The 25,250-nt window shown below is 40.2% G+C and overlaps 1 protein-coding gene across 4 annotated transcripts in view; it reads left to right on the top strand.

The window, feature by feature from the left end:
• The window catches only part of LOC137465114 (transducin-like enhancer protein 4), a 98,527-nt gene that overhangs the window by 55,489 nt on the left and 17,788 nt on the right, over positions 1-25,250 (top strand). For all 4 annotated transcript variants that reach the window (XM_068176878.1, XM_068176876.1, XM_068176877.1 and 1 more), the window contains one exon: positions 213-229. In XM_068176878.1, coding sequence (XP_068032979.1) covers positions 213-229 — 17 coding nt within the window. The remainder of the gene's footprint in view (positions 1-212; positions 230-25,250) is intronic.

Below are 25,250 nucleotides of genomic sequence, written 5' to 3'. Positions count from 1 at the left end.
TGGCTATACACCATTAATAATTAACTGTACAGAAAAGTTAACATCTGTGCAATTTATTATTTAACAGGCATCAGGATTCTTTCTTTGGAGTATGATAAATGTATAATTTTATGTAAACTAACTGGTATTTTTCAATTTCTTTCTTCCCCCTATGCTCATCCCCTGCCACCATATCTCCCCCTCCTTACGCACGGGGGCTGCTCTGCATGCAGACAGAGACTCCATCAAGGTAGGATTCCATTTCGTAGGTGTAAAGGGTAGCTCGACAGAGCTGCGTGAACACTGCATTTTTCCAAAGTGTGGCACAGAGTGGTGGAAAAAGTCACAAACTGGAACTGGGTTGTGGTGCTTGTGTTGATTGGCAGCACCCTGCATAGCCTAGTGTGTCACATTTAGGCAGTGGCTAGTAGTGGGGCAGCTAGGATTGCAAGCTACATGCTGACTAGCGAATTTACTGGAACAGCACTGAGGCTGTTCTTGGGTGGAAAGGAAGGTCTGCCCAGGGTCTGTGTCCAAGCTTTTGAGTCAGAAAGAATAAGCCAGTAGTCTTAAGTAATGTGGACACTGTGTATTGTAATTCTGATATTTCCTTATAATGCAGTTGAGGAAGGAGAGCTCTGTCGCTCACAGGGGGAGATGCGGGGTGCTGCCTGCTGTCCTGTAGTTGGAGAGGAGTGAGCTGCCCTTCCCTCTACCCTGATGAACGTGGTACGGAAGCTTGCACTGAGGATTCTGCCTTTTCTAAAAGTTAATTTTCTAAAAGTTAATTTTCTAATTAACTTTTCTAAAAGTTAATTTTGTTAGTGACTCTGCAGCATACCTGTATCCTGTGTAAGGTGATGTTCATAAGTAGATGTAATAACATACCTTGCAACTTGTATAATTTTGAGCATTCAGTAGTAGATACAAGTATGAGTCAGTGACATGATGCTTTTCTATACTGATAGCCATCAGAATCTCTCAGGGACTCCTGGGGTTTTAATGCTGCAGATGGAGAGATGTGTGTTAGTCTTGTCCTCTTCCTTGATGGGTCTGCTCTCCTAGTTTGCGTCGTTTACAGAAACACAAGATCAAGCCTTATTAGGTGCTCCTGAGTGTGGAAAGATACACTTCTCTTAGAAACGGCAAGACCCGTACCAACCTTATGGAGTACTTAGAAACAGTTTGTCAAGTTTCTAGTGATGCTTTTTTTAGGAAAATATAATATATTCTTGGAGTTGGGGAAGTGATGGAAGAGATGTTCACAGCATGAGTCTAGTGTCCATTAGACAAGATTAGCAGGATCTTGTCAGGCAGCTATTACTAGTGTTCCCTTATGGTGTTGGGAGGAGCATGGTTCTGGGCACAGGCTTTGCCCCCACTAGAGACCTGTCCATCCAGGGCTGACACGAGAGCTGACACCTCGGTTCCTTGGCAACTACATGTGGGGACGTGTCCCACAGCCTATCCCAGCACACTCATTCTGCCACTGGCACTCCTGATATGTCCCAGCCTAGCGCAACTGAGCCAATAGTTGTCAGTTTTGCTGTTACACACATGGCTCTGCATAACAACCAAGAGCTGACAGGAACTGTCAGTTTCACTGTGAGCAGAAAAGGCACTGAAACTGTCTATCTGCCGACATAAGACAGCAGCGTGTTGGATTTCACTTCAGCCTCTTTGTCATGAGGGCTGGAAACGCCTAATACTGCTTAACACGATGAGGTGGGACCCCACATTAATGATGATTTCTCTAGAAAACCGAGTCTTCACTGTGAACAGATAAGTTTAGTCCATTTCCCTTTTTCCTGCACTCAAACTAACAAATGCAAGTGGGGTGGATACCTAACTGTGAGAGCACAAACCCATGTGGTTTCTTGAGTGACTTTGCTTACTTATATAGTTGAAACCATTGATTTCATTCAAGAAAGTGACTGAGAATGGCGAATATATGCCATTCACTGTTTCTAAACAATATATCCTAGTCGTGTTTCTGTAACACTTCTGAGGTGTTAGGGTATTTATGCTGCCATGGGTGTTAGGGTGAGCATTTGTACTGAAAAGGCTGATTTTGTCTGGGATTGATTCAAAAGTGCTGTTACTCATACAGCTTCGGGAAGGAATGAAGGGCATCTACTTTGTGCAGTTTACAATAAGTAGATGTTTGTCTTGCACGGTGCTCAGGTTGTGAATTGGCTTGTGTGTCAGCATTTTGGGGCTTACTGCCAGCTTTGCAAGGTGAAATAATTTGCTAATTTCCTTAAATGTTTTCAGTGACGCCCAGAGTAGCAGTCAGTTGCTTGTTCAATCGATCCCTCCTCCCTTAAGTGGTTCCCGGTTAAGAGAGGCTTTTTATGATTGTCTGCTGTGTGACTTGAGACAGTTTTTGTCAGCCAGAACCAGCTGGAGTCTATGTGCTTGTATGAAATAATTTATTCATGCAGGATAATGCTCCTTAACATTTAACAGGTGATGAACGTGACATAAATTTCCTTCTTCCTTTTAATTTTTCCCTTTCCTCTTCCAATGTGCAAACAGGCAGGCTGTGGTACTCTAAATAGTAAGTAATTTTTGGCCATCTGTCAAAAGGAAATTTCAATACAAATTTAAATTAATGATGCCTGAAATTTTTTACAGCTCCTCTAAAAGCCTCTAATGTGCAGAAAATTCTGAATCTGCTGGTAGTAATTAGTGTAGCATGTAATGAGGATATGGGCAATGTTATACAGCCCCAGTGTAACGTTTTGATATGGTAGCAAAATTTTGATTTATATAAGGTTGTGCCTGGGTTTAATTGTGAGAGACACTTTAAAGTGTTTTCTTTCTGATATAGATTTTTAAGCAGGGTGGATTTCAAAATAGCTCATGATGTGTAAATTTACGCTTTAGTGTGCAATTCAGATAACAAAGGTACAGTACACATTTCTACAAAGAAAGGAATTTGGCTGAAATGACCCATTTCTTGCCAGTGCTTACAGTGCTTTGGATTTGCTGGGCAGTTTTCTTACTGAAACTTGCTGTCTCTAGCTGTGCTAGTCCTGACTCTCCTCTTAGTTCAGGCTGGGGAAAAGGCAGTTCGCATTGCTCTACCAGACATGATGTGTTACGCCTGATACTGCCCAGCACCTCCCCTGACTGAGTAGTTCACTGCTGAAACTGAGTAGTCACCTTCAGGTAACATGAGATTGTCCAGGAGCTGTTCCGAAATAATAGATCAGCATTGACACAGCAAGCTCTGTGGAGAAGGCCAGCTTTGGGAGCTCTTTGATTTCTTCTTGGATCCAGTCCTCCAAATTCTTTGCAAAGTTTGAGGTATGGGAAAATTCTAAACGCAGTAAACTTGGTCATGGGAGTGCTCTTTGTGCAGTGGCAAGGCTGTGGAGCAGACAAAAGGAAGGGAAGGGTGACATGTGCCAGTGCTGTCCTCAAAGTGCAGCCCTGGCTTAAGGGCTCTGAGAGAATATAATATGTTTAGACAGAAAGACAAACAGCTCTGAAGTTAACCAAACAGCTTTTTATGGAGGACTTGGTGTGTCTCCTTTTCAAAGCCATTAAACTTCTTTTTCAAAAGAGGAAAAAAAAGGGAAAAGGTTTATTATTTTAAGAGGATACTTTCTTGCAAATTGCACTTGTACAATTTTTTGTAGGTTTTTTCCACCTCCTGTGAGAACTCTTGGTGTAGGAGGAGGCATGGCCTTCTTTCCAGCCCTGGTATCATCTCTGGGACAAATGTGGCAAAAGTTTCTCTGGCGCTTCACAAGTTCCTTTTCTAATACATTCCCTTGGGAGAAGCTATGTAAACGTTTTGTATAAAAAAGTTCCAACTGACAGAAAGTAGTGTAGTCCTGGCACTCTCTGCCCATAACTCAGTGCAGCAAATGGAATGAAGGAGCTCCCAGATGCTGGCCAGGTTGTGTACCTGCCAGAGGTAGCCTGGATGTCCCTGAGCAGATTGTTCAAGAAACTCAGTCTCCTGAAATGTGTGAATTCACACACAGGATTCAACATGTGTAACTTTTTATCACTTCTAGTGTAGATCTCTTGTTCTTTATATGCCTCTTATGGACTGCCTTTCTTTTGGGGTTGGTTGGTTTGTTTCTTTGGGTTGTTTTTTGGTTGTTGGGGTATTTTCCTTTATCCGATTTTTAAATTATTTGGGGCAGAGACTATGCCTATAGTAAGACTTGCCAAGGCAATGAAACCTTTTTTTCATTTTGATCTGTTTCAGCAGTAAGAAGTGCCAATAATTGAAAATTGCAGTCTTGTGACAGGAATAAAACAGCTTGAGATTCCTCTGGGGGGAAAAAAAGAATTTTAGAAGAAAGATCTGAAATAATGCATCAAATTGAGCTTTGGGGTGGATTTCTGGCCAACATACTGGTGAATTTGGAGAAGTCTGTCAGGGCAAATTGAGGTGAATTTAGAAACAAAATTACTTTTGCCTTAATCTGTGTGAAAGCTAATAATTACACATGTGGGCGATACAGGGAAAATGAATGGATGCGATTCCCACATTCCATTTACATTTGTGGTAGCAGGTGCTTCTCAAGCTGTTAGCCACTATTAAGTGTTTAGGCCCCTTTTCATTTAGTTGTGAGTAGGCTGCTTACTCCTTAATCTGTGAGTAACCTGATGCTTGAAGGAGTTGTGTGAATGCATTATTGGAAGGTACAAGATACTTTAAAATAAAAATGCCCCAACATATAATATAAGACTTCTGGATATTACCAAATGTAATTATGTTGCTGACTTTGTTCTTCTGCTGATAGAGGGACACTACATAACCTGCTGTTATGTATTTTATGGATTTTGCCCTAATTGTCAGGTTTCTTTTAAATGGGACTTCTTCTAGAGGTGTGTGTGTCCTGCCAAATGTCTCTGCATTCAGTGTCTATTAAACAAGCCAAAAAAATGTGGTTACCTGTTAAAAACTTAAATTTGCAAAATTTATTTCCTGATCATTTTGTTATTTGGCCAATTAATCACCATTCAGCTTAAAAGCACTTCACAGGCTTGTTAAAATCCAGACATTTCAGACTCACATAATGGATTCTGTTTGTACCTTTCGCCATTCAGGAATGAAGAATTGCATTTATTTTGCTTTATCTTATGATGAAGTGGTAATTTTAAACAGAGCAGAATTGAACTACACTGCTCTGCAACAGGTGTGTTTTTGACGTTCGTGGGTGTTTGGGGGTAGCATTACCAAATAATAATGAGTAACTTCTGTTGGTTTCTGATACAGTAATTTTGTCAGTATTAATTGATATCTGCCTCTGGGTGTGTAAGCTGTGCCGAATGTAACAGGTGCCCTAATTCCAGAAAATGTGTTGTAATTGTTTGTTTGTGGAACAGATGAATAAATATCTTTGGGGCATAGCTGGTCCTCAGGTGGTGAACGTGAGCGGATTAATGATGTGATTGGGTGCAACATGCTTGTTTGTTGCAGTCTCGTTCAGTAACTGTCTGCTGAAGCAGAACAAATATTAATTAGCTAGGTCCTGTTTGTGGTCTCAGTCTATCTTATGGATATGATTTTTTGGCACTGCTTTTTTTTCTTGATAATCTTTTCATGGCTAAACTTGTAGTATGTCATTCAGGCCTTGTGGTTTTTAAAAGGAGCATGAAACTAAACCTCAGGTGTGTATCTCCCTGCTGTATTTTTGTCTTCTTTCCTCCCTCCCCCACCCCAACTAAGTTTTAAATTTCTTTCATTTGTGCAATATTACATCTTTAGTCTTTTTCAGGAGGTCATCTGGGAAGTTTAATTTAGTGTAGAGTACTCATATTCATATCAAAGTGACAGCATATACTCTGGCATAAAAGAATTTGCTGCTTCTGCTAGTTTTGATGGCTTCATCTCTTTTACCCAGTAGCTTTCTACCCGCTTCTCTCTATTAATGGCACACTGTCCTCTTATCTTACACCTTTCTGCACGTTACCACAGGGTGATTTTTACTCTGTGTTTTGCCCACATTTGGTCAAATTCCCATAGTGCATCCCACTGTCAGACTTTTATATTGCCACTTGTTGATTTTGGGTAACTCAGATATTCTTTTTCCAGATGCTCTCTTCACCCAGAAGGCAAATACATACATGGGCTGTAATTTCTAACCTGAGCAGTCATGTCTAATTATTTCCATGGCAACAGACTGTAATGTTGATAACACAGGATTATGATTTCACATCATGGAGTAGGAAGAGGAAGTTTGCTGGAATGAGGAGGTGGGTGGAAAGGTCTCCAGTGCAAAGGCTTTGACAATATAATAGCTGGGAGAAGAGAAGTAAAGGGAAGAAATTAATTTGTTTATTCTATCTCTTCTTCAAGTTCTCCTCATTGTAAGCATGCAATTAAAATCATACTTCACATGCTGGAATTCATGTCTTACACTACTTTATTCATGGTGGATGAGTTGGAATGAGGAACACATTTGCAGGTCAAGTTACATAGATGTTTGTCAATGTAATGGGAGAAAATAAACAACACATATCAATTTTTGTCAAATGTGGGACACAGGCTAGGTTTTTGCCTTAGAGATTTCTGTTGGCACTGTGATTTTTCCTTTTTTTCTTTTTGAGTATGTAACATTTTGATTTTGTCTTTAAAACCCTTAGGTCTAAAGTAACTTGAAAAATCGCTTATTTTTACATGAATCAACGAATTCCTTGGGCATGCAGATTATCTGCTAAAGGGAGAGAAGGAGTGTGCCTTCTGGATTCAGTGACATGTATGACATGCATTGGAAGTTTCTGTCATATGGGTGAAGTCACTGAATGCTAATAGTGTATTTGTATTTGTGTTGCTCTTACCTCTTTTCTGGCACTGGTAAAGAAGCACATTCCTAGTCTAAGATGATTAGGTTGATTTTACAGTAAGTTTAGGGAAATGGGTAGTCTGACTGATATGCATGGTTGAGTGCAACATGAACTACAAAGTTTTAGCAGTGCTTTGAGGGGAAAAAGCAATTAGACTGGCCAGCAGGAATTGGCCATTGAGGGAAGTTTGCAGGAAAATTTTACTGTTTCCTGCCTCTCTTTGGTACAGCTCTAATTGAGTTGAATAGTTAATTAAATATCTAAAGCTTGATTAGCCTATTCTTTATAGCAATTTGAAAAGTTCTGTCTTTTCTTAATCGACATTTGGCCTTTTGAAGAACAAAATATTGGAAATGCTAATGTTTTTCATCCAACTAAGGGAAGAAAATAAAAATGTCTCCATAGCAACAAAGCTTCTTTCTACATGGTTTCCTAAAATATGCCTGAACCAGAAGCAGATGCCTGATTTGAGAATCTTGCCTTCTTCAATGTAAACAAATAACTTATAGGCAGGTGTTGGAAATAATATGGAAATCCTATTAAAGAGCCCTGGGTTCCTGTCAGTCAGGAAGCCCCTGCCACAAAGGGGTTCGTTGTCTGAATAAAGGAGGCAGAGTAAATTCTCGTTAGGCTTTAGCTTTTCCCAGGAAATCATTGTCTCTGCATGCTCTTTCTCCTGCAAGTCTGAATGCAAGCCGTTTCTTCTACTGATCCCTTCTGCCACCCTCGCTTTCTGCCTCTCTTCTGCTGGATTAGTGCTTGATGTCAGTGGCGGCTGTTGCTGCTTGGGGTGTTGTGTCATTTGTGATTTTAACCCCTGTTCCCTCCTGCCTGCAACCCTGCCTTGACTGGTGAGAGGACAGCTAGGGGAGATACCTGATACTGAGAGGAAGGGAAGTTCTCTATGTAAATTTATAAATTTTGGAAAGGTTTTGGCATGGATGGTTTGCTGGTGTCATGTACTGCGGTTTCAAATAAAACTGTGGTGTGTCATGTGTCTAAGAAGGTTGGTGAAATGGTCTTGATTCTTTTTAATCTTCTTTTGAAGTTATTGAGAAAAGGTGCTTGCCATCACTTATCTGTTAGTCTAGCGTGACACTTTTGTTACATTTGCACTTTCTGATGTCAGTTTTGTCCCCAGACATGGCTGTACTGAGGTCTCCCCTACAACAGCTTACCTGCCAGCTTACCTGCGGGCTGTGGGTGAAAACTTCAGTGCAGGGCAGGTGGGAGCAGGTGCTGAGGACATGCTTTCCAGGGTCTCTAAGCTGGAAACTGAGATTATGTTTGCCTCCTCACATCCTGTCTCTGCATTCCTCGTCATGCCAGACATAGTGGTGCTCTTAAATAACACTCAGAGGGTTAAATGTGGATAAACACAAAACAAGGCTTCTGAAAAGCCTGAAGATTATCATGCAGCATTTCTCAGACTATAGCCCCCGAGACGCACTTCATAAACCCAATAAAGCGCGCGCTGGTGGTCTCCCGTTGCCCTGGCAACGGACCACAGGGCACCCTGTGTGTGAAATGCATGAACATCTGCGAATTAATCTTTTTTAGTTTGTTCTTTCCTTGGCACCAGTGGAGCTGTGCTGGCTGGTAGCAACAGGGCCAGAGCTGGAGGGTACCCCAGGGATGCCCCAAGCTTCTGGCAGAGGGTGTAAAGCCAGGTCCTTCCCCAGCAGTGCTTCCCACAATGAAGGGATTGAAGGAATTCAGCTTGATGTCATTTTTTTTCTGAGAGGCTGTTAACTTGCATTTGGGTGCATGAGGGGAAGAAATTTAAAAAGTATTTTTCCTAAGCTGAGGTATTGTTTGGCTTGTCAGTCTTACACGAAAAAATAATCCAAGAGGAAAACTGAAGTAAACTCTTGTGTCCACACAACATTTTTACTGGACTTCACCACTCTTGTGCTTCTCTGTCACAACACTGTAGAAGAAACAGAACTTGAGGGGTAGAAAGTCTCACAGAAATCGTAAAATGGAGACGTGTAGCAAAAGTCAGCAATGTGGCAGCTGACGTGGCAAGAGGCCCAGCCACAGTCATGCTTAAGAGATGCAGATCCTGGAGATGGTATTTTCCATTGCCTCCTGAAGGAATTACAGAGACCACTAGTACAGGGGTTATTGACTTCCTGTCAGTTCCCTGTTAGGTGCCTGGTGTTCTCTTCCTTTGCCTTCTGCCACCCTCACCCCTGGTGCTGTGCACCAGGGTACAGATTTCACGTCTGTTTCCAGAAGCTGTGCTGGCTGCTGGCTCTGATTGCTGGCTGCCAGCTCAGGGCTTGCCCCAACTTTCCACCAAGTCTCAGGGAGGACTGTAGGGGGAACACTGTGAATGTTGTATCATCAGCAATTGCAGGATGCAGTCAGTGTTTTAATGAAGTATTGTAAGTGAAATGCCACTTTAATCTGCTAATTGCATTAAAAGGACAGCAGATTACTCTTTTTCATCTACAAACTTAACAAAGAGTACCAAGGAGCTTTTAAGCGAGGTATAGCAGCCAGTCCAGTGTTCCTTGTTTGCATACAAATATTATTAGGCACAGCTGCACCTCTGTTTTTCTGCCACTCAGGAGGAAGTGAATACAGCTGTGGGAGTGTTCTTAAGGCATACTTTTGAATAAGTGGGGCAGAGGGGTAGGAGAAGGAAAATATTCAACATGGGTTTTTCCTTTTTTCCATTAACTGGGTGAGCTGTCTATCATAGATTCACCATACAGAGAAGCTGGCATGTTTCAAGCCACTATATTGTTTGAAAGAGAGCATACAGTATTTTCTTCACTATATTAATCTTGACAGATCAAAATAAACAATAACACTGGTTTTGCTAGCAGGGTCCTGCTTTGTCTGACTGGCATTTTCTGCAGAGCTGCAGTGCAGGAATATGGAAAAAAGCCCAGGAGAGGTGTCTCCCAATTCCAGCGATCCCCAAACGGGTTTTCTGCATTTGTGTGTGGTTTGTGTTTGGCACAGACCACACAAAGCATAAAACTCTTCAGCTACAGCAGCGTATTTGAGTCCTTTTCTCTTTTTATTATATTAACAAAGTGGACTGACAGTATAGAAATCACTAGTTACATTGAGTTGAAAAGCCAGTGCTGACCTAAATAACATAAAGCTTTGCCTTGTGATCTTCCAATACCAGGCATTAGGAAATCATTGTATCTGGCTTATAGTAATTGCACCTGTGTGCTTATATTTCTCCTTTCTCCCTGATATATTTTTGAAGCCATTCGATATTTCGATATTTCTGTCTCACCTCTCCATTTCTTTTAAAATACCAAACTGCAGTTTATTTTAGCCCTGTAAGAAATTAATGTTTTACTTTTCTTCCCTGCTTTGAGAAAAGTTTTGAGCCATGACTTCCAACTACTATTTTGTAATGAGCGTTGCTGTCCAATACTGCAGAAGAATTCAATGTCTGAATAATTTAAAAATAATCTCTTCAAAATCAACTACAGTAAGCCTTGTGAGGTTAGAGAAACCTTCTTCTGCCATTCTCTTGCAGTGCCATATTTATTTAAGTGCCATGTCAGTATGTATAATTGACATGAGAGCAGCAAAGGGACCCCACCTTAAGCATACAGGCATCTGTCCATGATTAGTTTGTTGCCCTTAGAAAAAGTAGTGTGTACTCATGATCTTGGGTAGCCTAAAAGCTTTGTATCACACTGCAGGAGTTTGAAAGCAGTAAAGTTATTTTACAGACCTGTAGAACTCTGGTATGCTTGTATGAAGGTTTTCTGGTTAACAGCATTACCTTCAGCTCTGGCGAAGGCTGGGGATGCCATTTTTCAACACTTCTTCCTGTTCTGCTGGATGTGGAACAGGAGACACCATCAAAAATTGTGATGTTGTCTCTCTTTTCCATTCTATCTAGAGTACCTAGCATCAGACTGTTTCTGGTGTATCTGTCATTAGAGGTTTATCCCATTTAATCTGCGTAAGTCACAACTCTTTTGATACGTTTTCTGTTGTACAGTACCTCTCTGTTGTGTCTTTACTTTCTGTGGACCTTAAGCAGTTTTACAAATCCTGGAAATTACTATAACAGTCCTGCTAATAATAATAAACAGACTTAGTGTTGCAAATAGCAGTAACCTGATTTTTAATAGTAAATCTAACAGAAGTTTCCCACCAAGTAGTGTAGGGCTGTAGTGGGTACTAACAGCTGTGGTGATCACAGCGTGATGGAGCTGCTGCTATTTAGTAGACAAATGTTTCATGATTGTTTTGGACAGAAAAAGGAAGAAAACTTTATTTGATAGAAGAAGTCTCTCATGTTGACAACACACAACACCAGATTGCTACAGTGCAATCACTGCAAAGCCGCATGTTTTGCAAACAAAATATGTTGCAGATTCTAATTATAAAAACAAAAATATGTTCTTTAATTTGACATACAGATAGAATTTCTCCTACTCTTTTTCTAAGTCTTAAAACTGCCAGGAATCCTCTCTGGAATACTAGTTGCTCAGTGTGCGCAACTGTTACTGTAGATGTCAAAAATAAAATATTCATAAGTGTATTTTTGTTGTATTCTGGCTCAAGATACATATCTGTCCAACACTGCATTGTGATGTATATGTAAACTGGTCCTAGAAAAAACATTTGTTCATATCCATGGTTGTTCTTGCCAGTAATGAGATTAAATCAAAACAATCACCATTTGTTACCTAATTTGCCCATTTTCTTAAAGTTTGCTAGAAGTTTAAAAGTAATATGTTAATGTAATGGAGCAATTGTGACAAAAGCCAGCAAAATCAGGGAAGCTCATGTCTGAAGGTGTCTGTTTCCCATACTTAAATGGCAATTAAAGTAAAACATGTAATGCTTAGCACTGGGTTCTATGCAGTAAGAGTGCTTCGTCCTGCTCTTTGAAACTGTAAACATAAACCTATGTGAAACATCTGGAAGAAGATGAGTGAGCATTTGGATTGTGTCAAATGAACATCGGGGGCAGTGGAGGAAGAGAGATACATGCAAATAAATGCATGTTGCCTCTCTGCATCCACGTGCCTAGCTACTGTGCTTATTTTTAACCTACACTTTACATACTCTCTGGAGAGAACTCTTTTACAATTCGCATGAAAAAAATGAAGAAAAATTGTACACAACCTTGATTGTGCTGCATAGAGATCAAGCAGCTAGTAAATTGATGCATGCCTAACACTTGTATGTTAAAAGCTGGGTGTTCTCTGTATCAGCAGCAAGGTCTTAGAAGGCATTAATCCTCTAAACATGAGTTCTTTTCAAGATCACAGGTTACCATTGCCCTCTTTTATGTCATAGTGTGCCTTATGTTCCCTTTTCTCCTGTAGGACATCTGGTGGTTCCATGGAAATATGTGAAGAGCCATCGTTTAGCAGTTTGAAGGGAAAGCCTTGAATAATTCACATAACAAATTATTAGGCAAGCACTTGTCTATCTAACTGAATTATTCTGCTTGTTTGCTGAAGCAGTTAAGCAGCAGAACAGCATTTTCTTCTCTGGAGGCTTTACAGTGGTAGTATTGACCCACCTAGTTATTGGGTTTCAGCCTTTTGTTGACACTGTTGTAAATGAAAGCAGTCTGGACAGGCACTGAGCAGCTGGGCTGGATAATTGTGAAGGATTCATGCTTGTTGCTGTTACCCTCAGTGTTTGTAGTGGGTTGTTTGCTTTGACTTTTGTTGAGTTGTTGACAAAAGCATTAGATACAAATGGGAACAAATAAAGTGGTGAGATGCCAGGAGGGCTTGGCAGAAATGGTGGTTTTTATTCCAACTTAAATGGTGAATGTTGGCACTTGTCTGGATGGGTAAAGGAAGGTGTATTCAGCATTTATGTGCTTTTCTCTCCCCTTTCCCTTTCTTTCCTTACTGCTAAATAGTTTTTGGCAATCAGGTGAATAAAAACAGAGCAGAGGCAATTTCACCATTGCCTTAACTCCTTGGCACTACGTTTTTGAAGCTCTCTCTGACTGTGGATGTCTTGCTGGGAAAATCTAGTTCCCGAAATGAAAGGATTAAGTATATAAAGGGAAGGGGAGAAAAAAAAAACCAGAGAGAAAAGGACAGGGGTGTAGAAGGGCTAGAGATGAGGAAAGAGAGGCTTAAATAGAACAGTATACACTAAGTAGTATAGCCAGCAAAATTGAAGTCATTTACTGGAACGCTTTTAATTTGGTTTAAACAAAATACTCTTTTGTATATTCAAATGGGGAGTAGCTCAGCTGTTGTGAAGCCAGAAAATTAATGGTATTTTTAGTGAAATAGCAAACGCATGTCAACAATATAGCTGTGGATGATAATGCTGGCATTTTATTCATGAGGAATTATCAATGCAGGTTACTGGACAACATAGTGTGACTGGAATGATTGAGCACAGGGGGGAAGCAGCTGTCCTTCTGTAAGACGATTTCATTTTACATTTGTTCAAGAAGAGAAGAAGGAGACAGAAAGCATTTAAAAAAACATATCTGAGATACCTGTCCTTGTGGTTTCTGGGTCTCAGAGACTAACCTCTTTACCTCTGTCTGACTCATAGTTTTCTGGATGTCCTTCTTTTCAAGTCTGTCTTGAGGGATGGCAGAGAATAGATGCAGAAGAACATCATCACATTAGGATATCTTTGCTGAAAAGGTAGTTTTGGCCCTGGAGGAGCTCAAGGTTTACTCTAGCCATCACTGACACTTGAGTTTTGTGCCTGGGTATTGTTTGCTTGGGACCCATAATACATCTAATGTGTTGTGAAATATGGTTATGCTGGCTGGTTGTGGAGCAAGTTAGCATATGATCTGGAAGGTCTTCCACTTGGCAGGAGAGATGCTTTGTGTTTATTTTGACTGTAGTTTTCTCGTAGTGATCAGCTTCAGGGTGTTGTGCAGGTCAGCTGGAAATTGGCAAGTCAAGTTCACAGGGGTGAAGACACCACTGCCGCGGAAGAAGAAGGCACTGTTCAGTAGTGCTGTCTGAAGGCATACAAAGGTATTCCTTGCCTCTGCTGTAACATGTGCACCTGCTGGTATCTGAGGTAGCCACAGGGTTTTGGGGTACCAACAGTGTGGTATGCAGGTATTTTTTGTCACCTGCCTTCATGGATCTTCAAATTGTCCTAAAATCAAATGCCATAGTAGCCAGATAATCATGGTATTTATGGACCCATTTTGAGTAATCATCTGTAAGTGTTTTCATTATTTGCCTTCGTTATGGTTACCATATTTTTCCTGCTCTCATCACGATAAGAAAAGAAGGGAAGCACAAAAAGAGATAAGAAAGAAATTGCCTTTCACTGCTGTTACTGCTAAAGTTTCTTGTAGTGTGCAGGATGTTTGTTGTGTTAAACCATAGCCCTGTTGACATCAGCAAGAAGTGTTTTGCCCAGATGGTAAATACTGTGAGATCAGGCTTGAATTTGTTATTAATCCTACAAATATCAAAACAAAGGGTTAGAAATACCAAGCTATTTCTAGCAAATCTATTAGGAGTGGTGTTACTGTACATATTAGTTTGTGCATGATGAACCCCAATTCTTTTCTCTTTGGGAAATACACATAACAGTTCTAAAGGGAGCTAAAGGTATTATGATAGCAAATTTCCACCTTGATTGAAGGTAAAATGAGGACTTTTTGAAATGCAGGGACTTAAAGCCCAATCAAAACAAATATATTTCATAACCATGTTTGAACAGCATTTGGGAAACACAGTTTTGGATCACCTAAATTGTATGAGAATTCACAAAAACTAACTTGTGAATGTTCTGTGGCATTGCCTTACTTTTTTTAGACAGGTTTGGATAGTTTTGTGTTTTCATGTGAAATGTACTTTTCCCCGTACTTAGTTACACAGAATTAGCTCGTTAGGGTAATCTGCTTTGCCTGCCGATTTTAAGAAGTTTTGCCCCAAGTTTACTTGGAGTTTCACAGAGTTTAGACCAGGAAACAGGAAGGTGCTTCTGGAATGAATTTGCATTTAAGTAACAGTAGTTTTGAGTGAAGCAAGGAGGGAAAGAACTGGTGAGATGGAATTGGACTTACTCAAGTCACAAAGTGATTATGCATTGTGGGGCAGCATTTTTTTGCACTGTGGTGTGAGATAGTATGCAACTGGAGTTCTAAGCTGGCCAGTTAGGAATAAGCGTGGATATGGGAAAGAACATTTGTTGCTTGCCACAAACATTCAGTAATAGGAAACACTAAAATAAGATGGAAATAACAGTATAGCAGATAGATGAAGCCCTAAATCAGTGGTGCACATCCTTTAGCCACAGAAGGTCTTTACTGGCAGCTTGCCAGGAACTAGTGGGCTGCACTATTTTGAATATAAGGTATATTGGATTTTAATCAGAAAAGCACAGACAGTGTTTGTTTTTCATACTTATGTAGTGCTTTAAGTGCAAATATTGCATAGCAAAAAGCCATAAAAGACACTGTACCTGGTGGGTTATAGTAAACAAAGTGATGATGGAAAGACTGGCTCTGCATTTCTGTAGAAATCAGGGAGGTTCATGTGACATCTGGCTGTCTTTGAGAAGTCTTACATATTCTGAAGTAGTTGCTTTAGGTTCTCACAGTTTGGCTGATGAGTTTTAAATACAAAGGAGAAATACTTCCTCTTTTACATTTCTCATGTCTGTGTCATACAGATTTATGCAAACTAAGAATTGGCTAAAGTTCTATGTTTGTATAGTTTCTGGAGTTTAGTACAGGTACTCTGTTACAGCGATTGGATTGCTCTAATCTTCTAGTTGGAATATTGATTACTCCTTCCTCATTTTTAAATTTCAGTCTAGCATATGTAATAGATCCATTTTGGTGATATCGGCGTACCTCTAAATCTTCAATCCATGAATCCTCACAACAACCCTGTAAGGGAAAGAAACACTCTCTAGACTTCTGAAATTATCCTGCTTTTTGAGGCATGAAGAGGCTTAATTGACTTCATGTGATCAGACAAAAGAGCAGACTACTAAACCTACATTTCCAAAATACAAGCAGTTTTCCAACCTCCCACCGTTAATTTTTAGCTCAAGCATCAGTGTTACTTTGTGATCCGTCTGTACTTAATTCTTCCTTTTGAAAACTTGCAGTGGTTTTGAGTCCTATTCTTGGCAAGTACTTGCACACTTCTAGTTTGACCACTTAGTCCTTTTGAGCTACTTCCAGTTTCATTTGACTGTCTAATTTCTGCATGTTTTTGCAGAAGACAAGCTTTGGTTGAATTTTTCATCCTTCCTTCAAGCTTGATTACATTGCTCGTTTGTTTCTGTGGCTCCTTCCACAGCAGGTTGTTGGACACAGGACTGAAAGGGATACTGAGCATGTTTTCAGATGATACAAAAGTGGGAGGAGCTGTTGACTCGCTCGAGGGGAGGGAGGCCCTGCAGAGAGACTTCAACAAACTGGAGGACTGGGCAAGCACCAGCCACACAAAGTTCAACAGAGGAAAGTGCTGGATTCTGCATCTGGGATGGGGCAACCCTGGATGTATGGACAGACTGGGAAATGAGATGCTGTAAGCAGTGCCATGGAAAGGGACCTGGGGTCCTGGCAGGTTGAACATGGGTCAGCAGTGCCCTGGCAGCCAGGAGGAACAACCCTCTCCTGGGGTGCATCCGGCACAGCGTCGCCAGCCAGGCAAGGGAGGGGATTGTCCTGCTCTGCTCTGAGCTGGGGCGGCCTCACCTCGAGTGCTGGGGGCTGGTTTGGGTGTTAAAATATGAGACAGACATTAACCTGTTAGCATTTAAAGTGAGGATGGTGAAGGGCCTTTGAGGTGAAGGTGTATGAAGAGTGGCTGAGGTCTCTTGGTCTGTTCAGCCTGGAGAAAAGGAGACTGAGGGGAGACATTGCAGTTACAACTTCCTCATGAGAGGAAGAGGAAGGGAAGGCACTGATCTGTTCTCTGTGGTGACAGTGACAGGACCTGAGGGAATGGCCTGCAGTGACAGGGGAGGTTTATGTTGGCTGTTAGGAAGAGGTTCTTCTTGCAGTGGGTGATTGGGCACTGGAACAGCTCCCCAGGGAAATGGTCACAGCACCAAGCCTGACAGAGTTCAAGAAGCATTTAGTGTGTGCTCTCTGGCACATGGTGTTACCCTTGAGGGTGGTGCTGTGCAAGGTCAGGAGTTGGACCCAATTATCCTTGTGAGTGCCTTCCAACTCAATATTCAATATTCTGTGATTCTGTGATATGTAGCTGAACCAGCACAAGCCACAGCACTGTTGGGAGGTTCCTGGAAAGGGGAGTTTGTGTGTTTGATTGTGTTGCTCACCCTGGGGTAACCAGCTGTCACACAGAATATGTATATATATATATATGTGTGTGTATATATATATATATATATATATATATGTATATATATATGTATATATATATATATATACACTATGCAACAAAGCACAGTGCTGAAGCCCCAGGCTTAATGTTAGCCCCCCTTAGGGCCACACCACCCACCAGAAGCAGTGGCTCTAGACATCCCAGCACTATGCCTGAACTCTTCCTCATTGTGTTACTTCCAGCCTAGGGCCACACAGGCAAGGCTCTGCCACGTTCTGTGCATAGAGAAGGATTGTTCAGCTGCGGATAAGGATTTTGGGCATTGTGCTCCACTGACTGTTAGCAAGGTCCCAGCAAGGGCTGCTGCACAGCTGGAAGACTCTTCCAGACTTCCTGCAAGGCTGCTGGAGGGGAGCAACCCTAGAGGTGGATGTGGGAATGTGATTTTTGTCACTAGTGAAAGTGCCCAGTGGGGAGACCATACAGGCAGGGTAGGATTTCCATGGTGGGCTGGATACAGTTGTATCTGCTGTGAAAGAGTTTGTTACACTTTCTTACTGTGAAGGCTCCATCTGGTGCTCTAGGTGTTTTTAAATGAAAATCTGCATTTTCTGTCAGAACTAAAGTCTATGTACAGTGAGCATTCTGATAGTATTATCTGTCACAACAAATAATGAAAGCTTGTCCTGCACTTGAACCCTGTAATATAAAAGGGGCAAGGAAAGGCAGTGAAATGAAGGGGGACAGACTAGATAGGTTCAGAATCTGTCCCCACGTTCACAGGAAACAGCAGTGAAGACCCACTTTAAAATTCAAGGTTTTCTATCTTAAAACAGGACTTAGCCCATTACCCAGAATAAGCAAGGTAGCAGTGCAAGGAAACTCCAGCAGCCCAGATGTCGCTCAGTAAACAGTGGTGTGACTTCCAGCTCAGCGTCTTAAGGTCTGGCTAAAGACATGCAGGCAGCGCTCTGTGTACTTAATGTAAAGCCCCACTCACTCTTCAAATTTGAAGATGATGTGTGCAGAGATCATCATTGTAGTCAAGCCTTGCATTAGGAAACACTTTGCTAGGTATTCTGACTAGTGCCTTGAAAAGGAATGATCTTGGCAAGCTGTTATGGAGAAGAAATGCACTGACAAACTGTTGTAATTTGAGATTGAATAACTTCCCAACAGAGAAGACCATTTTATAAGTCACCCCATGTGTTCATCTCAGCTCCCTTTTAACCTTCTCACCTGGATCAGTGTTTACAACTAAATTAATTCTTGACTGTGCATAAGATCAAGCTGTCTATTTAGGTGTCCTTTAAAATGTGGATGTTGGTTTTTTGCTGTACTCCAAAGCAAGTAAAAAAGTGCATGTCTGCACTGTTTCACCCAGTCAGTGGGTGCCTAGGGGAAATTATATGTATTGAAGGAGCCTGTGGAGGCTCTCCCTTAACCCTGTAATTCCAGCTTTTATAGTGCTTCTTGGGCCTTTGATCTCCACACTCTTAATTGGCTCACAGGGAGATTATTTACAGTCAACAAGAAAAGTACCTTAAACTTGTAATTTTAATAAACTTGTTACTTGCCATCTTCTCCAGAGGCATCCCACATGGAAATAAACATCTTTCATTTTGTTTTGTAAATGAATTTTTAAAATGGTTTCCCGGAACCTTGATTAAATATCAGGTCTTTGCAGATCTACATGCTTGGTGTTCTTTAACATGTACTTAATGCTAGATTAGAGAACATAAGACTTTTTTTTAGTCCCCTGTTTCCACCAGCTCATTTCTAAACTATTTAAAATAACGAGCCTGAGCATGTATGGTATTTTATAAACCTTTCACATTAGGTTTTTAAAACAGATCAATTTCAGTATTAGAGCGTTAGCAATTCAGCAAAGGAAAATTCAATTCAGGATTGTGTAGCTGTAATAATAATGTATTATATCAGTCTTGAAAATTATTTTAACAGTAGAGTTGAACCTAGTGAATTACATAATTCAGAAGCATTTGTCAGAATGCTGTTTTAGGGATATTACTGTAGTCTTACCTTAAAAGCAAGTGGAAAGATGAATCATATTATGAAACACTTAAATGAGAGACAAGAGTCTTCAGAAATTACCTAAAATAATTAATTTGAATAGAATAGAAGGTCATGTGCATGTATGCCAAGTTAATCACATTTAACTACTTGGCAGAGTGCAGGGGGAGTACAAGAGGGAGATTTTTACTTTTGCTTTTCTCTAACCCAAATTAAAAATGTATTGGCTACTCATTGCTAACATCAAAACATTTCCAGCTAGCCTGAAGTCAGTATTTGATTGTGCTTTTAACATTTAAAACATTAACAGTGTGACCTATCTAATATAAATAATGGAAGGCCCAGAGAAGTAAAAGCTACTGCTGCTTCTCTTGGCAAAGCTCTGCGATATTCAGGAGTTGTAATACATCTAAAATTCTGGCAGAAAGGACCATGTGTTTTTTTTTTTCAGTCTTCAAAAGTAGGTGTTGCACTTATGATATGCTATTATATACTGATGTAACTGCTTTAAGGCTCACTGCAGAATCTGTGTTCCCACCACTCCTCCAACTATTCCACTTAGCAGAGTTCATTAGTGAAGAATGAAACTGAGGACCATTATGTTTGCAGCAGGCTGAGGTCCAGATTCAGAGTAGTGCACAGTAGGCATCTAAAGTTCAGCACATATGTACATTCCACTGATTTCTTTTTCTGCTTTGTGACTTCCATAAGATCAAAGTGTGTGTCTCAAATCTGGCATCTGCTCTAGTGCTTTCCTGAATAGGAAATGGGATAATTTCCTGAACAAGGGTCTTGGGAACATGAATAAGTGAGGGTAGATGAAGTGAGGCAGATACAATGGGCTAGGATATTATTTGGGCAGAGAGGAGAATAGTATCACTCAAAGATTTTTTTTTATGGAAGATATTTTTAATAGATGGTTAAGAAAATGTTTTGTTTCAGAATCAGCATGACATGGAGTCTGCAAATATTTAATAATATCCAGTTATGTTTTATTCACTCACCCAGTTAAGAGTTTGGTTGGATAAAAAATTCTGTTTTCAGTGGACACTTACCAGTGTCTGTGGCTTCCTAAATTGTGTAGGGTACTAAAAAAACAGAAAATAAATCAGGTCTTCAGAAGCCACAGAAAATCTAATGGAGAAGAGAGGACCAAATTGCTAATCTCTTGCTTAATACTGGAGAAAAACATATTAATGTGTTTCTGCTAACAGAAGCAGTCAGGATGTGGAGTGAGTGTTTCTATTGAATTTTAGGGGGCTTTTTGTAATCATGGTATCATTTTGAAGGCTGCTTTTTTTCCCCATCACTTTTCTACTGATCAAGTCAGGAACAAATACAGTTAAGAATAGGGATAAGGGAGATAACTAGTCATAACATGTAGAAAGAGATCATCAATTCTATTTGTGAATTATTCAGTTAAAACAATAATTTGCTTTGTCTTCTTAACATCTCCTGGGCCACCTCTGCAGCAAGACAACTATAAAATCCTTTAGAGACAAACAAGCTGAAGGGAAGAAAATGAAAGTGTTTTTCCCTGGAGGGTTGGTACATATGGATAGATTGGAAGGGAGCAGAAATGTGAAAACTCAAAACTGATGTCTTTGCCATGAATATAGCCTTTGTTAGATATAATCAAAACTGAAAATGTAGGATACTGGGGCACAGTACCTGATGGAGGGAAGCTAAATTGAGCATCTTGTGGGACTGTCTTCATATGTGATCTCTGTGGTTTTAAAGCAACAACAACAACAACAACAACAACAAAAAAGGCTCATTTAGCAGTAGGTTAGATCCTTCTGGTCAAAATGGAGAATAGATAGGGAATATAAGTCCCAGGAGAAAGTTGTTAGGACCTGTCTCATGAAAACTGAATCTACTAAAATATCCCTGGAGAAGGCAATACTTAAAGCCTGATCATTTTGCTGCTTGAACATGGAAAATTTAGGGGGTGTAGATGTGTGTATTTTTTATCTCCTAACTTTTGTTGCTAGTACTGAAGAGATTTTTAGAACACTTGTGCCTTGAGATGCTGCAGGAAAGTGTTTGCATTCAACTTGGCTCCGTGCCTTACAGTCCATTTTAATCACTTTGCGAAGTGGAAGGATAACAGTTCTTCTATGGTGCTTTGTCTGAAAAGAGGATTCTGAGTGAAACCCAGTTATTCTTCAGAGGGATTTCCTGATTCTTTCAGGAAAAGAGTGTAAAGCATACTGACACAAGCCTTGTAATGGTTATCATAAAATATTCCCTCTGTAGTGTTTTTTAGAATTCTGAAAACTAACCAAGTATCCTTGTGTATTCTGTTTGAATGCAGTTGCTGTGAAAACATAATTAGTGTTGATATTCTGGAGATATGTTGGATGTTGGGAATTTTTATGCTTGTCCGTCGTTGGCTTTTGAAGAACAGTAATGGAGTGCTGCTGCTTTTCCTTGCCTCATGGCATGTCAGTGACTCAAAACCTGTAATACAGACTGGTGGCTATTCTTCTCTCTCTCTCTTTCATGATGGTGAGCCCACAATTGAATTGCTGTATTGAATGCTTCAGCTAGTTGAGCTTTTTCTTTTACTCTGCTTTCCCTTGCTCTTTCTCCCTAGTTAACTGCCCATAGTCTCTGTTCTCTGTCTGTGTTTCTGTTTTGTTAGAGCTACTCAAATTGTTTCAGGTCTCTGCTAAAGGATATAGCATGAAAGATCAGTAACTGGAACCCCAAATAAATATTTGAGGAGAGGAGGGCTATAGTTTCACGTTTCCTTGGCACTGCTCAATTCCTCAGGTTTTCAAAGATATTTACCCTGAATTTCTGTAACTTGATGACCTTTGACCCTTCCCTTTGAGTACATCTGATTTTAGTTACAGTAACATTTAGAGGCTTGCAGTCTTTGATGACCAACATGCAGGTGTGTCTTAGATTTTCACACTTACTTTCTAAAATGCCAGCAGGACATTTTTCTCTGGTAGAATCTCCAGGCTTGTGGTGGTGGAACACATCTCCTTTCTGGAATCATTAGGGTTGATATTCCTTTGCAGACTGCATATGCCCTGGGACTCACCTATGGTATTGTTTATAGCAGTTGCAATTTGTACCTTAACACCTTCTTACAAATTCTTTCACCCCATTCAAATTACCTACTCTGCTGTGTTCTGAAGCATATATTCTTATTTTAGGGTCTGGTCAAGGGAGGAGATAGAATCACTGGATGGTGAATGGAGAGAATGGATCAAGTGAATTGCTCTGTAGGTTGAGTGGGGGTGGTTGTTTGACAGTGCCCCGGTTGTCTTACTGTCAATTAAATTCAATGTTAATGAGTAGCAAAATGTGGGTGAGAACAGACTTCCTCGTAAATGTAATATTGTGAACTTTGAGTCTTCTGTAAACCTATCAGAAATGTTTAACTCCTTTTCCTGCCATCTGTTTCTTTTTCTTTTGTTCCCTTCTGAAATCAAGTCCTGTGTTCAAACTGTTCTGCTTTACCAAAGGGTGCATGTTCCTCTTGGCACATTTGATTTCACTATCTTCATGTGCCTTTGCTAGGATGTACTTTAACCTAAACCTGGCCTTAATTTTTTCACTTTTATCTGTGTTCTTCTACTGCTTCACTGCTTGTCTTAAAGCTGCATTAGTTATCCCCATCCTTTGACCCTCACAGTGTCGAGTAGTGATTAGGCCTTATGCATGTTATGTCCTTCAGCCAGTGATTAGTGGAGAAGCTGTATTTTAAAGGATTTATTGCAAAAATCCATCTGCAAAAGACTAGCCATCAGACCTGACCATTGCTTTAAACATCTACTTTCTTGTCACCAATATGAACTTGTACACCAGGAGGGGCCAGAGAAGCATCATCACATGCTGATAGGATTATGCATCAAAATTGCTAGGTATCTTCAAATATTGCTGTGTGGCCCTCTCAGCTTTTCCAGCAAATTGATAAAAATATATTGAAATACAACTGGAATTAATGTGTGCAACCATAGTAGTTTATTGCTTAGTTTTATCACCCATTTCATAGCATCTAGACTTTGATGCTTATTAGCTCAGATTAAGTGCTCCAGTGGTACCACCAATGGCAAGCAGATCACTAGTGTAAACCGTTACATGGGCATTTTTTCTGAAATTACACACACATATACATAATAAACACATGTATCTATATTTCTCTTGATGTAACACTTATGAGAACACTTAGATTTTGAAGACTGCTGACCCTGCATATTCTCTTTGTTCTGGACTTTTTTATGGTCTTCCCATTGCTCTTGCAGGCAGCACTGCACATCCAGACTTTGATGTTTTTTTGTGGCACTCTTATCCTCTAATTAACTTCATTCATTTTGCAATTAGTGAAAGTTAATCAGTGGTTAAAAATGCTATATAAAACTTCAAAGTTTGCATTTTAATCATAGTTTGTATTAAAAATAATTATCACACGCTTGATGCAGTTAGCTCAGACCGGTCATGTGATATTAAAACCAGCTTTGTTCTGTATCTTTCCTAGCTAGTCAGTTGCATTTTTTACTGACAATTTCTGAGGCTTTTTCTGGTATCAGAAAATGCAGCCATAGAGAAAAGGCAGTGAGTAAGACCCAAAAAAAAAAAAAAATTGCTCATGGTATGGCTGAGTGGAAGTTAGGTTTTAGTTTGGGCAAGCAAAGAGACAAGTTTGGAAAAGGGGGACATGAAAATATTAAAGAAGTCCACCATGACCAGTGACTGACACATGTGGGATCAACACTTGCCTACCAGCATCCTCTGATGAACCATTTTGGTAGTGCTGTGGTCCTGGTTGTACTGCCTGACTGTGTCAGCCTGATCATGACCCACTGCGTAAACCTTAAGGTTAAGGGCATGGTAAAATCTGCTTGCCTATGGGCTGCAAAGAGTGTGTGTTGAAAAATTAAAGCAAAGAGTACGAAATGACCATCCATGCAGATACTAGGATGTAGTAATAATAGTAATTTAATAGTAGTAGTAGTAATAATAATAATGATGATGATAATGATAATAATAATAATGATGATAACAATGCCATCAACAAAATGGCTGTGTAAGTGTGGGTGACTTCAGGAGGCAGAGTTACTGTGCAAATGCTCCATTATGGTATCTGTAGATCAACCCACAACATTTCACACCATATTCCTGAGTTTAATCAAAGTAATGCTTTTGTGCATATAGATGTATCTAAATGAATTCATTTTTTAAACAGGTAGATCGGTGTTAGCTTAGAGCCATTAGGCTTGCTTTGTGGGAGCCCTTGGCTGCAGTTTCCTCCCTGAGCACATGGTCTCTGGGCTGTATTTACACTGCCTCTCTTTCTTCTGCCCTGGCATCACCTATCTGGTGGGACATCTCCCACCTCATGCCAGAGCAATCTTCATCTCACCCTTAGGGTGCCAGAAGTCTTAACCCTAATTTCTTACTTTCTTTACTTTTTTTTTCACCTCTGATATAAGCTTACAGTGTTAGGCAGCTTAGTGCCCAAACCTAGGGCAGTGCCTGAGTACAAGTTCCAGTGCTGGTACTTCCATCTACAACATTGGCATTGACCAACACAAAGCAGCATTACTGCCTGGTCATTTCACTGTGATGCATATTGTATCCATTTTTATAGTTTTTTTATGCTTTCAACAGTCTTTATAACAGCAATAATGTCATTTAGATAATTATATTGTAATTGACCTTAGTGTTGAGCATCCTTGGCTTTTACTGCAGTTTGCTTAATACTTCAGTATGGTCAATTATCTAGTAATTCCCACTTTGTTGGGAATTATTGTTTTAATTATTCCACTCCAAATACATCATTTTGGCATAGTAGTAAGGGTACACTGGGGAATGGTCATACTCGTGGATGCTTTAAAGAGTTACCAGCTTCAACATGTAGGAAGGCTTTTCATCTTGTCATCCCTAGTCATTACTTTTAACACTGATTTCATTTAATTAACACTTAGTGTGCTCAGGCCAGGTCTTATCTGGAGAAGTCAGCATATGGGGAGTTGAGGCTTTCAGTTGAGGCTGTACAATTTGATTTATGATTTCCACACTGATTGCTGCCACATTACAGTGTGAGCTACATATGTTGATATAGCTAAATTCCAGTAAAAGGTGGGGGTAAAACAGTGATTTTTTTTTTCCTCCCTAGCAATTATCCCCTAGCAAACAGACAGT

This window comes from Anomalospiza imberbis, chromosome Z, assembly GCF_031753505.1.
Source record: "Anomalospiza imberbis isolate Cuckoo-Finch-1a 21T00152 chromosome Z, ASM3175350v1, whole genome shotgun sequence".
In the NCBI taxonomy this organism is placed as follows: Eukaryota; Metazoa; Chordata; class Aves; order Passeriformes; family Viduidae; genus Anomalospiza; species Anomalospiza imberbis.
Note: the sequence above shows the minus strand (reverse complement) of the source record. Positions and strands in the feature narration are given on the sequence as shown.